Source organism: Mirounga leonina, unplaced genomic scaffold (assembly GCF_011800145.1).
Source record: "Mirounga leonina isolate KUSES-001 unplaced genomic scaffold, KU_Mleo_1.0 Mir_115, whole genome shotgun sequence".
Classification (NCBI taxonomy): Eukaryota; Metazoa; Chordata; class Mammalia; order Carnivora; family Phocidae; genus Mirounga; species Mirounga leonina.
Genome location: NW_023270268.1, coordinates 71,213,273 through 71,228,873, shown reverse-complemented (window position 1 = coordinate 71,228,873; position 15,601 = coordinate 71,213,273). Strand labels below are relative to the sequence as shown.

The 15,601-nt window shown below is 36.6% G+C and overlaps 1 protein-coding gene across 1 annotated transcript in view; it reads left to right on the top strand.

The window, feature by feature from the left end:
• Positions 1 to 10,832: 10,832 nt before the first annotated feature.
• CCDC39 (coiled-coil domain containing 39) overlaps positions 10,833 to 15,601 on the top strand; it is a 49,776-nt gene continuing 45,007 nt past the window's right edge. Inside the window, exon 1 of the mRNA XM_034999517.1 lies at positions 10,833 to 11,526. Within this exon, the coding sequence (XP_034855408.1) occupies positions 11,437 to 11,526 (90 nt within the window). The 5' untranslated portion in view covers positions 10,833 to 11,436. The remainder of the gene's footprint in view (positions 11,527 to 15,601) is intronic.

The window sequence follows — 15,601 nt, the reverse complement described above, 5'->3', positions numbered from 1 at the left end:
ACACATGTGCTAAGGCTTGAAATGGGAGAGACCTTGAGGAAAAGTAGACAGATTCATTTGAGCTAGAATTCCCAGTGTGAGGTGAGGGAGAGTGAGAGATGAGACTAGAGAGGAAGCAGAATTTAGTTCATGAGGGCCTTATAAGCCATGCTAGGGAGGTCATCAAGAGCCAAGGAGAGGTTCTTATTGGGAGGGATGATGTACTGAGATTTGAGGTTTAGAAAAGTCATTTTGGCTGAGGTATGGAGTTTTGGAGAGATTATGAGTTATGAAGGCAGTTACCAGTTAGGAGGCAGCTTCTCTACTTAATGGTTGGTTTCTGTACTTAACGGTAAATTCTTTGAGGGAAAGATAACCACTTTTTCTATTTTGTAACTTGAAGGCTAGGTCAGTGTTTTAACAAATGCGATGTGTCTTTTATGAATGAAGAACTCTACTTATGTTCATTATAATACCTCAGAAAGACAAAAACAAGCCACTTCCTTTGAGAAGTTGTGTCCCTTGTGGCTCACGTAGTCATTGGATCAATGTTACTGTTTCCAGGTAAGCTAGTTACAGAGGAGATTTAGTGGCACCACACCCTGACCTTGCTCTCAGTAGGTATGTAAGTTGATATATATTACCTTACCTTATCTATAACTATTTTTTTTTTCTGTCTTTTTCATTAAGAAGTCATTCCTGGATTAAGATCGTGGCTTTTTCATGTTGTGTAGCCCTAGGAATAACCAATTCAATTTTGCCTCCATGAGTTTGTTCAAGGACTGGTCAAAGAGTTAATGAAAACATGAATGAAGGAAAGCATAAATGACAAAATAGTCATCTAAAAGGTTACATCTGACTTTCCTGTATTTGTATTAGAATCTGGTCCTTAAAGTGATCTAATTCACTGAATAAAACCATTCTATTAAGCCTTTGGTCAGCAGATTATTAATACCTATATTATGTATAGAACTCTGAAATAAGTGACTGCAGCTCTCATTTTTCTTTGGATACAATGAAAAGAGTAAAAAAAAACTTGAAAGAATGTAAAAGGACATTATGAAATCACATCACAGTTAACTAAATCAAAATTTAATACAATAAACTAATACAGTACTGAAAATGTTCTAATTTTTAAATTAGTAGTTGATGTCCCCTTATTCTTGGTTTATAATACAATGATTTCAAAGCGTTTTGAATTTGTGAGCTAATAGCATTACAATCTGCATGGTAAAGGCGACAAAAAATACATAACTTCTGGATTCAAATTATATGCCCAGTTTAGTTCCTGTGTTTATAATACATAAGTAACATAAATTAACTGTTCATAGGTTGCTGGGTGATATGGGATTATTTGTGCTGATACCTAAATAGAGTCTCTACTTTTATAAAGCTTTCAGTTTTTGATGATTCACAAAGAAACAATTTGTGTGATTAAGCCTAATTGCTGATTTAACAATAAACTTTATCTTTACAAAAATTTATATACCTAAGTTTTTTTCCATGTTATCTTCTTAAATGGTAGATTTATGTGTTGATCTACCCATTACAATCTTAAATTTAAGCTTTCATTGTTAATTATTATCATTGTTATGGCTGCTTCATAATAATAGCAACTAGCAATATTTAGAAGAATAAGAGGGATTCTGGTTTTGCATCTGGATGTTTTTAATGCATTGAGACAGAATTCTGTGTGACATTGAAGATTTTGTCATTTTAGAGTGAGAATGAGCTGAGGAAAAAAAAAAACTGTTAATAGATTGTTAGGTTGGTATTTGGTCCACAGTTATTTGGGGGGGGGGGGGGGATTTCTCCTTAAGTATATCTTTAATGCTACACCCAGAGATTTGGCTCAGATGTCAGGAATAATGAGCTTCATTATAATAGTAAATCTTGATGAGAGTTCTGGCTAAAAAAGAAAGAGAAAAGATTAAAAAAAAAAAGAAAAAAGGCATTTGTGGTACTTTACATATACAGACATGTAGCACCATCTACTGGATTAGAGTAAATGAATAAAATCTGTAAAATATGTATTTCCACTAGCAAAAGTATGAACCCATGAATATCAGAGCTTCTTATAGTATTGGTTTAGTCAATTCTTTGGTTTTGAGGTTTGTTTTTCTGATAGATGAGAATACTTTGATATAAAGGACCTTCTTTTTCCCTTTGTCCTTGCAGGTGAGAAATAGTCACAGATGACTGTTAGCAGTGATTTAGTTACCCACCTACAGCAATTGACTTTTATACCTGCGTGCACACACACACACACACACACACACGCCCCCTCTGAGTACCAGATTCAATTATATAATATTTTTTTACAAGGCAGTGGTTGCAATGGGCTAAATACATTTTGTGAACATGTATTTCCTAGAAAAGGATATTAGAAAGCCTGTAATTAGAGAGGTCTTTACTCTACTATTTCTCTGTAGTAGAAAATGTTTTATTTAACTATAGTTGTGGCCCCCTGTTACCAGGAGAAATAAATCCTTGGGAATAATCTATTCATTAATTTAGCAAGTATTAAGTGATTACTGTGTTTCAGAAACAAAGATAAAAACATTGAGAAAAAAGGAACAGTGATTTCAAAAATACTGCATAATATTGGTCTGTGATGTAAATGTTCCTTTGTAAAGAGTTAAATCCATCTTTTTCATTAACAGCATCCAACAGAGCAGTGAAATATCTGATTCAGCCCTTGTGAAATGTATACGTCTGCAAGATGTTGTAGATACTGGTCAGTATATTCGCCACTGAGAATATATTTTGTATAGGTAAGGAAATTGAGGAACAGGAGAGGTATGAGACTCCTCTGACATTTTCCCAATAAGACTGTTAGGTCATTATCCAGGTCATTAACTATTTCATAATAAATGGATTTCCTCAGGAGAGAGTGAGTACCTAAGCAGTAGCAGCACAGAAGGATTGCACATTGCTGAAGGGCATGTTGTAGCCCCAGGCAATCTTGGAAGTTTCTTCTGAGTTTACATAAATGCTCTGAATCTGAATCATATGCAACGATTTAAGAATGAATTGCATAAAAGAAAACCTGAAAAAATGGAGACATTTACCATTTTTCTGGGTAGGAAGACAATAAAAAAAGTTTCAGTGTTTTGAAGTTATTATGTATATTTAGAGAGACTTCAGTGAAATTCCTAGGATTCTGAGTCCTCCTCTTTTTTTTGGAGGGAGCTGGAAAACTTGACAACTTGGCTTCAAGGAAGTGTTTGAGGGTAGACAAGAAGAGTTGTGGTAATAGCTGTTGTGGTTGGCCCTACCATATTCAGAAGCTGTGCTACTCAAAACTGCGGTACTTTTATAGAGGCAGATAAATACATTAGTGAAATACCACATATCCAGAAACATGTTTTTGTATATATGAGAATTTAGTACTTAAGGGAACATTTCAAACCAAAAAGCAAGATACTTATTTAATAAATGGTGCTGAGAAAATTATTTGTTTTGAGAGAGAACTGTGAATCTACTTCTCATGCACAAACATAATTTTATGTGCATTAAAGTTTAATATATAATTCTTTTTAAAAAAGATTTTACTTATTTATTTGTTCATTCATTCATTCACTCGTTCATTCATCTAGAGAGTGCGGGTAAGGGGGATAGGCAGAGGAAGAGGGAGAGAGAGACTCTCAGGCAGACTCCACCCTGAGTGCAGAGCCCGACACAGGGCTCGATCCCAGGACCGCAAGATCACGACCTGAGCTGAAATCAAGAGTTAGATGCCCAGCCAACTAAGCCACCCAGGCGCCCCTTAATATATAATTCTAAGAATACTAGAAAAACTTTTGGAGATCATTTTTATAGTCTTCTGGAAAAGGCTCTCCCTAGTGTGGTGTAAAACAAAAGTTATCGAGGAAGACTGATAGATTTAATTACAAACATTTAAAACTCTTTTTATTCATACTGATTCTTTCAGCAGATTTTTTTTTTAAAGATTTTATTTATTTATTTGACACAGAGAGATAGCGAGAGCAGGAACACAAGCAGGGGGAATGGGAGAGGGAGAAGCAGGCTTCTTGCCGAGCAGGGAGCCCGATGCGGGGCTCGATCCCAGGACCCTGGGATCATGACCTGAGCCGAAGGCAGACGCTTAATGACTGAGCCACCCAGGCGCCCTCTTTCAGCAGATTTTTATTGAGCACTGCCAGGTACGGGTATTGTTCCAGTTTCTGAATATAGGGTAAACAAAATGCATCTGGTTCCTACTGTCATGCATATTGTAGTCTAATGGCAAAGATCAAAAATAAATAAACAAGCAAATAAAAACATTAAATGCCAATTGTGGTGAGTTGTCTGAATGAAATTGCTAAATGTGAAAATTTTGCTTTAAGAAAGAATAACAGGAAAAAGCTATGTTGGATTAAATGGGCAAGGAAGATCTCTATAAGGAGGTTATATATAAACTGAAGACTAAGGAACCCTGAAGAATACTATAGAACCGAAGAATATACAGAACTATAGTCACGGGAGGAAAATGTTCCAGGGAGAAGGATCAACATATATGAAGCCCTCAAGTCTGGAAGACACCTTCGTTTTTTGAGGTTCTAACAAAACAATTTTAAAAAGCCAGGGTAGCTGAAACATAGTGAATGAGAGGAAAGATGGCAAGAGATGAGGTTGGAAAAAACAAGCAGGGATCAGATCACGTAGGACTTTGTAGACAGGTTAAGGAGTTTGGATTTAATTCTAACTAAGCCAAAAAGGTCAGGCATGTTTTTATAAAACTAAACATATACACCTTACCCTATGGTTAGCATTTGTATCCTTTGGTATTTATCTAGGAAAAATAAAAACATATGTCCTTGAAAAGGCTTGTACTGAGAGTATGTTAATAATTATGGAACTAGTTTAAATGTATATTGAAGTTGAAGAAATAAGTAAATGGATGATGAATAGTGGGAGTAAGGTTTCTCACTGTCAGAAGGAAAGTTTCAAATAAGAAGGGCAGGCTAGAATGAACTCTGTGGTACTAGATTGGAGTCAGAGACATCAGTAGGTACCAATGTTTAGCTTATACAGGTAGATAGATACAAAGACAATAATATATATGTATGAATTCTTGGGTTAATATACATACATATGTTATCTAATTCTGTCTGCTGAGAGGACCCAGAAATAATGACAACCCCATAGCAACAAACATACCCAGAGCCCAGATCTTGGTTTCTAAACACCATTCTCCACCAAAAGGAACCAGGGCTCCTTGGAGAAATGGCTAATTCTTAGGCTGGGTAAGGAAAAAAACAAGATGATCCTGGGGCATTTTGCAATGCCAGACAGTAAAGAGGTGCTCAAAAGGATGAAGGTGTGTCAAAGAGACAGGGGCCAATGGCTCAATCTGGAACAAATTGAGCAACAAAACAGCATAGTTTGGAATCCAAAGTATAAAGTATATATTAGTCCATAGTGCTATTAATTAATAATTGAATAAATAAATGGAGAAGAGATAATCTTACCTATGGAAAAATTTCAAATAATACATGTAGGTACTCCCCTTTTAGGAGGTAGGGTGTAATCTCCCTCCTTGAGGGCAGGCTGAATATTGAATCACTCAGAGTTTGGAAAGGAAAATAGTAGTTTTAAAATGGGATGAAATAGGTGCGCCTGGGTGGGTCAATTGGTTAAGCATCTGCCTTTGGCTCAGGTCATGATCCCAGGGTCCTGGGATCGAGCCCCGCATCAGGCTCCCTGCTCGGTGGGAAGCCTGCTTCTCCCTCTCAGTCTGCCTGCACTCCCCATGCTTGTGTGTGCGCACTCTCTCTCTCTGTCAAATAAATAAAATCTTTAAAAAAATAAAGTGGGGTGAAATAGATACAGGGAACCAAGAGTATGCTTATCTTGATGAGCACTGAGTAATATACAGAATTGTTGAATCATTACACTGTACACCTGAAACTAATATAACACTGTATGCTAATTATATTTTAATTAAAAAAAAAAGAAACCTGGCAAATGCTACTTTAACAAAATGATCAAGATGAAAATCACCAGTGATGTCATGAGAACATGTACTCACTGATAGGATTTGATGAGAAGTGCACTTCACCTCTATGGGTTTCTTTCCTAAAACCCATTACTCTGTCCTAAGTATGAGAAAACCATCAGATAAACCAAATATCATTCTACAAAACACCTGACCAGTACTTCTCAGTTCTGTCCAGGTCATGAAAAACAAGAAAAAACTGAGAACTTGTCACAGACCAGGGGAGACTAAGGAGACATTACAACAAAATGCAATGTGGTATGCTGGATTGGATGCTGGAATAGAAAAAGAACATTGAAGAAAGGACTGGATATATTGAGGACACAGCTGCATTAGTGCAGTGAGAAATGATGATAGTCCAAATTGGAGTGATGGCAGTGAAGATGGAGAGAAGTAGAATCAATATAGACTTGAGGGTAGAAGTGAGATGTCATAGTGATGTATTGGAGGTGGAAGGTGAGGAAGAGGAAGGAGTCAGTAATGACAGCGAGGATTTGATTTTGTACACTGGATATATGGCTTTGGTTCTACTGTGCTAGGAAAGACTGAGAAAGAGGTTTGAAATATGTGTGGGATGAAATCAAGAATTCTGTCTTGCACCTTTGTATTAGGTTTGAGGCATCTCATCTAGGACACATCTCAGTGGAACTGTCAGAGAGGCGGTTGGACATATGTTTAGTGTAGAAGAGAGATCTGGGATACAGAAATACTAAGGGGAGTTGTTAAAGAAGTCCATGGTACTTAAAGCCATGAAAATGGATATGATCACCTAGGAAGCAAGTGTAAGAGAAGAGTAGAGAGGCAAGCTTTGGGTCTCGAAGAATACCAATATTAAGAAGCCAAACAGGACAAAATAAAGCAACAAATGAGACTGAGAAGGTTACCGGGAAACTGATAGTCCTAAAAAGCCATGAGAAAAAAAGAGGGAAGGAATAGCTGAGCTCAATGCAGTGCATAGATCTGGCGAGTTGATGCTAAACTTCCCATTGGAGTATGAAGCATACTAATGGCAACAAGAGCAGTTTCTGAGGTGGTATGGCAAAATATACCAAAAACAAAGTTTTAAAACCCCCAAAAAACAGATTGGGAGAAAAATACTGTTCATACACACATGTCACACACAAGCATGCACAAAGAATACTGTCCATAAAATAGAAAGCACTGTTAAAGTTCAAAAAGAAGAGACAACCTAATGAGATGGATGGGCAAAGGATATGATCCATTTTATTTATTTATTTTTATTTTTAAAAATTCCAATATAATTAATGTACAGTGTTATGTTAGTTTCAGGGGTACAATATAGTGATTCACCAATTCTGAACATCACTCAGTGCTCATCATGATAAGTGTACTCTTCATTCTCTTGACCTGTTTTAACTATCTCCCACCCACGTCCCCTGTGGTAACCATCTGTTTGCTCTCTATCGTTAAGAGTCTTTTCTTGTTTGTCTCTTTTTTTTCTTTGTTCATTTGTTTCTTAAATTCCATATATGAGTGAAATCATATGGTACTTGTCTTAGGATATGATAAATTCTTAGCAGAAGAAATGTGATGCTCAGTCTCATAATTTAAAAATTGGCAATAAACAACAAGATACCATATTTTTCTCTTTAGGTTATAAAATATTACTTCATAATATGTAGAGTATGTAAGGATACTGCCATATTCTGTTGGTATATAAAGACATTTTCAAAGAATTCAGTAGTATCTATCAAAATAAAATTGCTTATATATGTTTTCCATTAATTTTACTTCTAAGAATAGGTCATGCAGAAACACATATGTGTGCAAGGTTATCTCTTATTCACCAAATCAAAAACACTACTGATTGAAATATGTATCCCAACTTTAGAGATATTCAGATGTGAGAATAAGTAGACCCCAGACTTGATGAAATACAGTATTATAAAAATGTTCATTGTAGCATTGTTTAAAAAGTTAAAATTGATGGATAATACTGAAGTTTAAGCTGCCATTAAAAGACCAAAGATCTAATGTACTGATATGAAACATGGCCACTATTGTTAAGTGATAAAATGAATCTGCAAAAGAATATTTATAATATGATTCTATTTCTATGGGAAAAATTAATATATCTATGTATATATAGCTTTACTTAAAAAAATACTGGTAGGACACATGCCAAACAGTGGCAAACTCTTGGGAATGAGATTAGTGGGAGGTGAAAGATATCTTTTCCTTTTTCTTTATACATATATGTATTTTTCTTTTTCTTTCTTTCTTTTTTTTTTTTTTTACAAATATCACATTATTTTTGCAAAACCATAAACCTCTTCATATTTTAACCTGAAAAATCTGATTTGGATGAAGTTTATCTACTTGGGAATGCAGTAGTTAAAAAGAGTAACATCTAGGGTGCCTGGGTGGCTCAGTTGGTTGAGCGACTGCCTTCGGCTCAGGTCATGATCCTGGAGTCCCTGGATCGAGTCCCACATCGGGCTCCCTGCTCGGCAGGGAGTCTGCTTCTCCCTCTGACCCTCCCCTCTCTCATGTGTTCTCTCTCATTCTCTCTCTCTCAAATAAATAAATAAAATCTTTAAAAAAAAAAAAGAGTAACATCTACCTTAGCGTTTTGGGATTAAATTGAGTATTTCATGGTCAGCAACAAGGCTTGTAAAACTTCGGGTTTTGTTTCCAAGTCTAGATCTGAGTAAATTCAAGTCGAGTTATAATAGTGGGATTCTAAAAGTGGCAACTGGATGATATGGAATGCTGTGGTGATGAGGTGGAGAAGCAGGAATATCGTTTTAAGGCAGAAATGTAGAATTAGGAGAATGTACGGACATTTTGTACAAAATTCAGCATTGTACAAAATTCCTGAAATTCAGGAAATAGAATCCATGAGACATGAGGAATGGGACTCTTTGCATGGATTTGTCTGCCAGACTTCTGATGTCCTTGGGGCCTGCAGGAGAACATAGCAAAGACAGCTGCAGTCATGGATTTGGCAGCTCCAGCTAACACAGAAGGGTGGATCAGCAGATTGGCACAGGCTGAGGCAGCTGCCTCAGTATTCACATTAGTAATGGGGATGAGAAATTAGAAAAGAATGTTTAAGACATATGGGCAGAACAACACTAATAATTTTAGGAAGCAGCATTGCCATAACAAATCTCCAGTATAAATAACTATATGCCATCTCAATATGTGCTGGATACTAACATTTTCATTAGTAGGAATGACTAAACTATTATAAAATAAAAGATCATCTTTTATAAGGTTATTTAAGCTCTAAATTTCCATTATTCCACACAGGTTGAAATCCCCCCTACAAGCTGTCTTTCTCCTCCACCACCTCGGGAATTTAGGCATTGCAGAAGTGAGGGATAAAATGCTGTACTAATTCTACCCCCGATAGAAGATATTTCTAAGAATGTTGTATATGTGAATAAGTACAGTGTTATTTACAGTGAATGATGTTTCGCCACACTGTGCTGCATTTAATATACTCCATAAAGGCACACATATAAAAATTCTTTCTAAAGATGGTAGTTGTATATATCGATAAATACAGTATTTCAGTGAAGGAATGTGTTCATTACACTTTGATGCATGGAATATACTTAGATAGTCAAATGTATAAAAGTTGTTTCTAAGAATAATAAAATTTCATTGCATCTGAGTAATGTCATTCAGTGAAATAATATATATCACATATGCTACATTTAATACATCTATAAAGTATGTATAAAATATTTGTATGGTGATAGAAGATAAAAGATAAATGCTTTTAAGAATACAAAAAGCTAATTTTAGTCTTTGAGACTCTTTGAGACTAGAGAAACAGTCCATAAGATTAAATATATGGAAAACCATGTAAGCACAAGGAGATAAAACTACAAGATTTCAAAAGTATAGTAACAAACCAATGGTAAAAAGACATTTTCAGGACAATTGAAATGGTTATGAAATGATATTCAAGAATTTTGATATTGTTAGTTTTGATAGATGTGATAATTATACTGTATTTATGTTAGAAAATATTGACTGTTAAACATTAGTGATGCATGCTCAAATAGTTGGGCATGAAATGTCATGAGGTCTGCGATTTTCTTTAAAATGCTTCAGCAAAAAATATAGATGAAGTGAATGTGGCAAAATATGTTAAATCAAGATAATGAGTATGTGGGCATTCATCATACCCTGCTCTATTCTTTTTTCCCACATCTCGCCCCCCCTTTATTCTTTTTTATATTTAAACTTTTTATAATAAAAAGTGTAACAAAATAATGGTAAGATAAAATTCAAAAGGGCAAAAAGGCTACAGACAGTTGCTTATTGGATAAGCAAAATTAATTTAAGCTCATGATGCTGTAGTAGAGGTATTTCAGCCAAGAACATTTCTCATGACAGTATAGTTTGTAGTAGGAGATCTGTATCCTGGTTCAAGTGCTGCGACTTTAATCGCTTCACTTTAGGGAGCCTCAGTTTTCTTAATCTGGAAGATGAAATGATTAGATTAGCTGATTGTTTTATTCTTTCCAGTTCTGAGATGCTATAGAACAGAAGCTGTAAACTCTAATGTCTACCAGTGCGAAGTAGGTAATTCACATTACTGAATTGGTGAAGTGCTTGCCAGTCTAAAGGGGGCGCCTCTTCAGCCAAATAATGCCTTCATGATAATGTGGGCTCAGTGTTTCCTTTTTCGAGATTAGGAAGAATTACAGATTTCTGTGGGAAAGAGAAGATTTGTGAATGTTAACAAATGAAAATGTAAAGAGAAAAATAAGGTGTAGGAGTGGCGAGGGAGAGACCACCAAACTCTGCGCCCCAAGTTTGCCATCTCTGCGCAGTCCTCGTCCGCGGTTAGCTAGGACGCGCTGCAAAGGGCAGACGAGCATTGTGAAGAAGACCAGGAGATTAACACAAAGATCGAAACACACATCAGCGATTCTAAGGGATGAACTGTGCTTCGGAAATGCCAGTCTACTTCAGCCTACGAGATTTCACCTACGGAGGAAACTCAACAAACACCACTTGAAAGTCGGCTTTACGGTTTTCTTTAGCTCCCATCTGCGCGCGATCCGGCAGTTGCGTGGTGCAATGCCATTCCCGTACCCCGTGTGGCCTGGAGACCGCAGGCGCCACCGACTTTACACCCTCCAGGAGCGCTCCGGGGGGACGACCCCAATTTGAGGGAAAGTTATGCTGGCGCCTGGCAACCCGAGCGAGTAAGTGCTCCGCTTCCCTGGGAACTCAAAAAGGAAAAGCTGCTCGTGATCTAGGGACCGAGCTCTCAACCGGAAGTTTTGCCTTGCGGCACGAGCACTTCCTGTTTGGTAACTAAGGGCGCGGGACGGTTGCTAGGGCTGCGGTGGTAATTACAGGGGCGCTTTGCGGGTGCGGGGGATTGCCTCGCGTGCTGCTGCCGGGCTCGACGAGCAAGCGGATCTTTCCTCCACAGCCTGTCAGAGGTCCCCTCTCCGTTTGCCATCATGAGTAGCGAATTCTTGGCGGAGCTGCATTGGGACGATGGGTTTGCTATCCCGGTGGCAAATGAGGAGAACAAGATACTGGAAGATCAGGTAAGGATCGGGCGAAGAAGGCGGGGTAAAGAGGAAGAACTTTCTGGTTGGCAGAATACCCCAACCCTTTTATTTCTCCCCTTTCCTTCCCGAGTTTCATCTCTTCTCTCTCACCCGCACCATCTTCTTCCTCCCTCACCTGCCCGCCCTTTTCGGAACTTGGCTAAGCATTACAAAATATAAATTGAAACGATAATTAATATTCAGGACATAAAGCCTGAGTCGTTACTCTGTCCTCTTCTGCTCCACGTACTCATTTCCAGCCTCGTGGGCAGGAGGGGAAAGGCTGATTCCCGGGTCCACTTTTCCTTCCTCAGAATTAAGCGCGGCTTGCAAAGGGACTTCTGCGGTTTTCGTAGCAACAGTTGTTAGCGGATGTTTATAAGCAAAACACGTTCTGGTTGACATTTCTTTTTGAGTTTCTGCCTATGACATTTAAAGTTGAAAGTGACTCGAAGAAATGTTTTCAAGAGGAACGTTCTAGTAAGAATGTAAAATGTACAGTTTGCAGCTTTTCAAAGTGAGAATGTTGGCACAGAGTGATACAAAATATTTTACGTTGTAAGGAATATTTTACACCAGCTTGCAACCAATGCATAATAGTTGTTAAAAATAAAATTGCAACCGGCTCAGAAAACTTTTAAAAACCTTTAACAGTCAGTCTAAAGTTCTATCACATGGCAGTGTGTTGTGGAGAAGAGGGTCCAAGAAGAACGGATGATGATTACATTACTTTATAGAATGGAAGAGAAGGTTTTCTTTCCTCTGAAAAATGAAAATGAAAATCCTTCACTGTTTTTTGAAGTTTTTTTTCAAAATACTCTGACATATTTATTCATGTCTAAATTAGATGGCTGCAGTTTTTTGTTTGTTTTAATGAAGGGCTACATTAGGGAAAATAAGAGATTTAGCACTGAGTACTGAGGAATAATAATATTAAGAAGTATCCAGCCCTGGGTTTAGATCCTAATTACCATGAGTGAGCCTGTTTCTTCTATAAACTGGAAATAAATAAAATAATTATTTCAAAGGATCCTTAAACAGCTCTAAGCACATTAATATAGGTTAAACTTCCATTCAAATGTTAGTTTTTGGTATTATTACCATAATATTTGTCTCATATAATTTTATATACATAGTAATTATATTAGCTATTTTTTTTAAAGTTTAATAATTTTTTTTTAAAGATTTTATTTATTTATTTGACAGAGAGAGATAGCGAGAGCAGGAACAGAAGTAGGGGGAGTGGGAGAGGGAGAAGCAGGCTTCCCGTGGAGCAGGGAGCCCGATGCGGGGCTCGATCCCAGGACCCTGGTACCATGACCTGAGCCGAAGGCAGACGCTTAACGACTGAGCCACCCAGGCGCCCCTATATTAGCTATTTAAAAAATATTACAGAGCAATAGAAAGAAGAGTGAGGGTTCGTAATCACTTCACTTTAAGTGGCATTAAAAAAGCAACTCCGGTAAGTTTAAACCATTCAAACAGAACAGAAGGGTATAAAATAAAAGAGTATTCCCTCCTCGAAATACCTACTGTTGACTATAGAAGTGTGACTGTCATGACATTAAACAAATATTCCAGACATCATTATCTACAGATATGTAGATAGAAAAGACAAACAGAAGTATTGTAAGAATGGAATCCTACTATATGTGCTGTTTTTAACATAACAATTTTTATTTAATAAAAATAATCTAATTTTACTTAAGAGACAAAAGAGAGGGATTGTTGAATTTCAAATAAATATTACTTGATTACAACAGATAATGATTGCTAAAAAATTTTCTTAACATTAGGAAAAACTATAAGAAAAAAATGAAATGGTTAAATTATTGTTTAAAAAATGTTTTGTTTCATTTGTTGACAGTATGGGTTGATTCCCTGATCTTTCATTTTTCATTTTAATTTTTTTTATTCTTTTTTTAAAGATTTTATTTATTTATTTGAGAGAGAGAGAATGAGAGACAGAGAGCACGAGAGGGAAGAGGGTCAGAGGGAGAAGCAGACCCCCTGCTGAGCAGAGAGCCCGATGCGGGACTCGATCCCGGGACTCCAGGATCATGACCTGAGCCGAAGGCAGTCGTTTAACCAACTGAGCCACCTAGGCGCCCCTCATTTTTCATTTTTAAAACAAAGAAATTAACTCCCACACTTCTTTCTACCACCTTTTACCCCATTAAAAAATAGTAGTTTTATTATTTTTATATTATCAAGGTTTATTTTATTTTCATTCTGTCCAGTGTCCTTAATTTACTACAAGTGTTTAGTCTTAGTTTTATATTTAAACTGATTTAATGGTCCTTAATGCAGCCACTTTTACTCAGTTTACCTTTTCTTGGATTTTTCACTTTAATTCGTCTTTTGACTGGTTGGGTTCTATCCTTAAGTAGTTGTTTCAAGAAGGGTCCGTAGTACTGTGCTTTTGATTCATTGCATCCTTAGTTGCCAATTAATTTCTTGCATTGCCTGCTTTAAGTTTATATTCTTTAAGTCATAGTATCAGATCTTCAAGATACCTTCTTTCTCCCTCCACTCCTTCCTTCTAGAGTCCTGTATTTTTTAATATGGATTTTTTTCCACAAGCCTATTTTCCAAGTGTTAACTTGAGTATTTCCTTTATTCCTTTACTGCATTGATGCTCTATTTCCTAGATCACATATCTTCTTTCTTGGGTTATTTCCTTGTTTTGATGAAATACTTTCTTGGGTGTCCCTGAGAAGGGTGTATAGGAGGAAAACTCCGAACTGAAAATGTTTTTTATTTAATCTCACATTTGATAGTTTTGGCTGGGTAGAATATTCTAGGTTAAAAATATTTTTTCCGGGTGCCTGGGTGGCTCAGTTGGTTAAGCGACTGCCTTCGGCTCAGGTCATGATCCTGGAGTCCCAGGATCGAGTCCCGCATCGGGCTCCCCGCTGAGCAGGGAGTCTGCTTCTCCCTCTGACCCTCCCCCCTCTCATGCTCTCTCTATCTCATTCTCTCTCTCAAATAAATAAATAAAATCTTTAAAAAAAAAATTTTTTTTTTCCACAGAATTTGCAAAGTATTATCTTCCAGTAGTGATGTTGGTGAGTAATCTCATATTAGAATGATTTCCATTTTTTTGTAGGTTATAGTTTTAATCTCTGGAAGCTTTTAGGGTTTTGTGTCATTTTTACATTGCAGCTCTATCAACCATATTTTTAATTTTCAGGTTATTTGCTTGTTGCTTTTTTGTAGCGTATGGTCTTGTTTTAGGAGTACAATATCAATTACAGTCTGGCTGAGTGTGTGTGTGTGTGTGTGTGTTTAGTTCTTTTTTGTGTCTTGAGTTATGTTTCCTCTGGGATCTTTTTGTTTGTTTGTTTATCTTGATATCCCTCACATGATGTAAGTTTTCAGTAAGTATCTGGTGGTCCTTGCATGACCTTTTATATTTAAAAGAGGCAAAAAATATTGTCTGGGAATTCTGTGAGGAAGGAATTATCAGCTTGTGGAGAGTTAATCATTATGCTTTCATTAAAACAGATGCTTTTGCTCTGGGTTCATTATGCAATCATAAAAGTTATAACTGATGAAGAAAATAAAAGTCATAAAGCTGTATGCACCAAACAATGCAATAACTAAGTACATAAAAGGAAAAGCTATTATAAATACAAGTAGATTTTGACAAAAAAATACAGTTGTAGTAGGATACTTCAATATTGACCTCCTCAGAACTGGACAATTCTAATAGACAAAAATAAGGATATAGAGTTATGAATAATACAATAAAAATAAAAACAGAGAGAGTATATATATCCCTTAAATAAACACTTTAAAGAATATGTCTGTAAAATATTTACAAAGGTGGATCATTTACTATATCAGAACAAAATCCTTAATGCACTAAAAATGAATGATAAACCTTAAACACATTATATGAAGTGAAATAAGGTGGACATAAAACACTGTATGGTTCCACTTACATGACATACCTAGAGTAGTCAAATTCATAAAGATATAAGTAGAATGGCAATTTCCAGGGGCTGGGGGGAAGGGGACTGGAGAGTTAGGGTTTAATGGGCAGAGTTTCAGTTTGGGAAGATGAAAA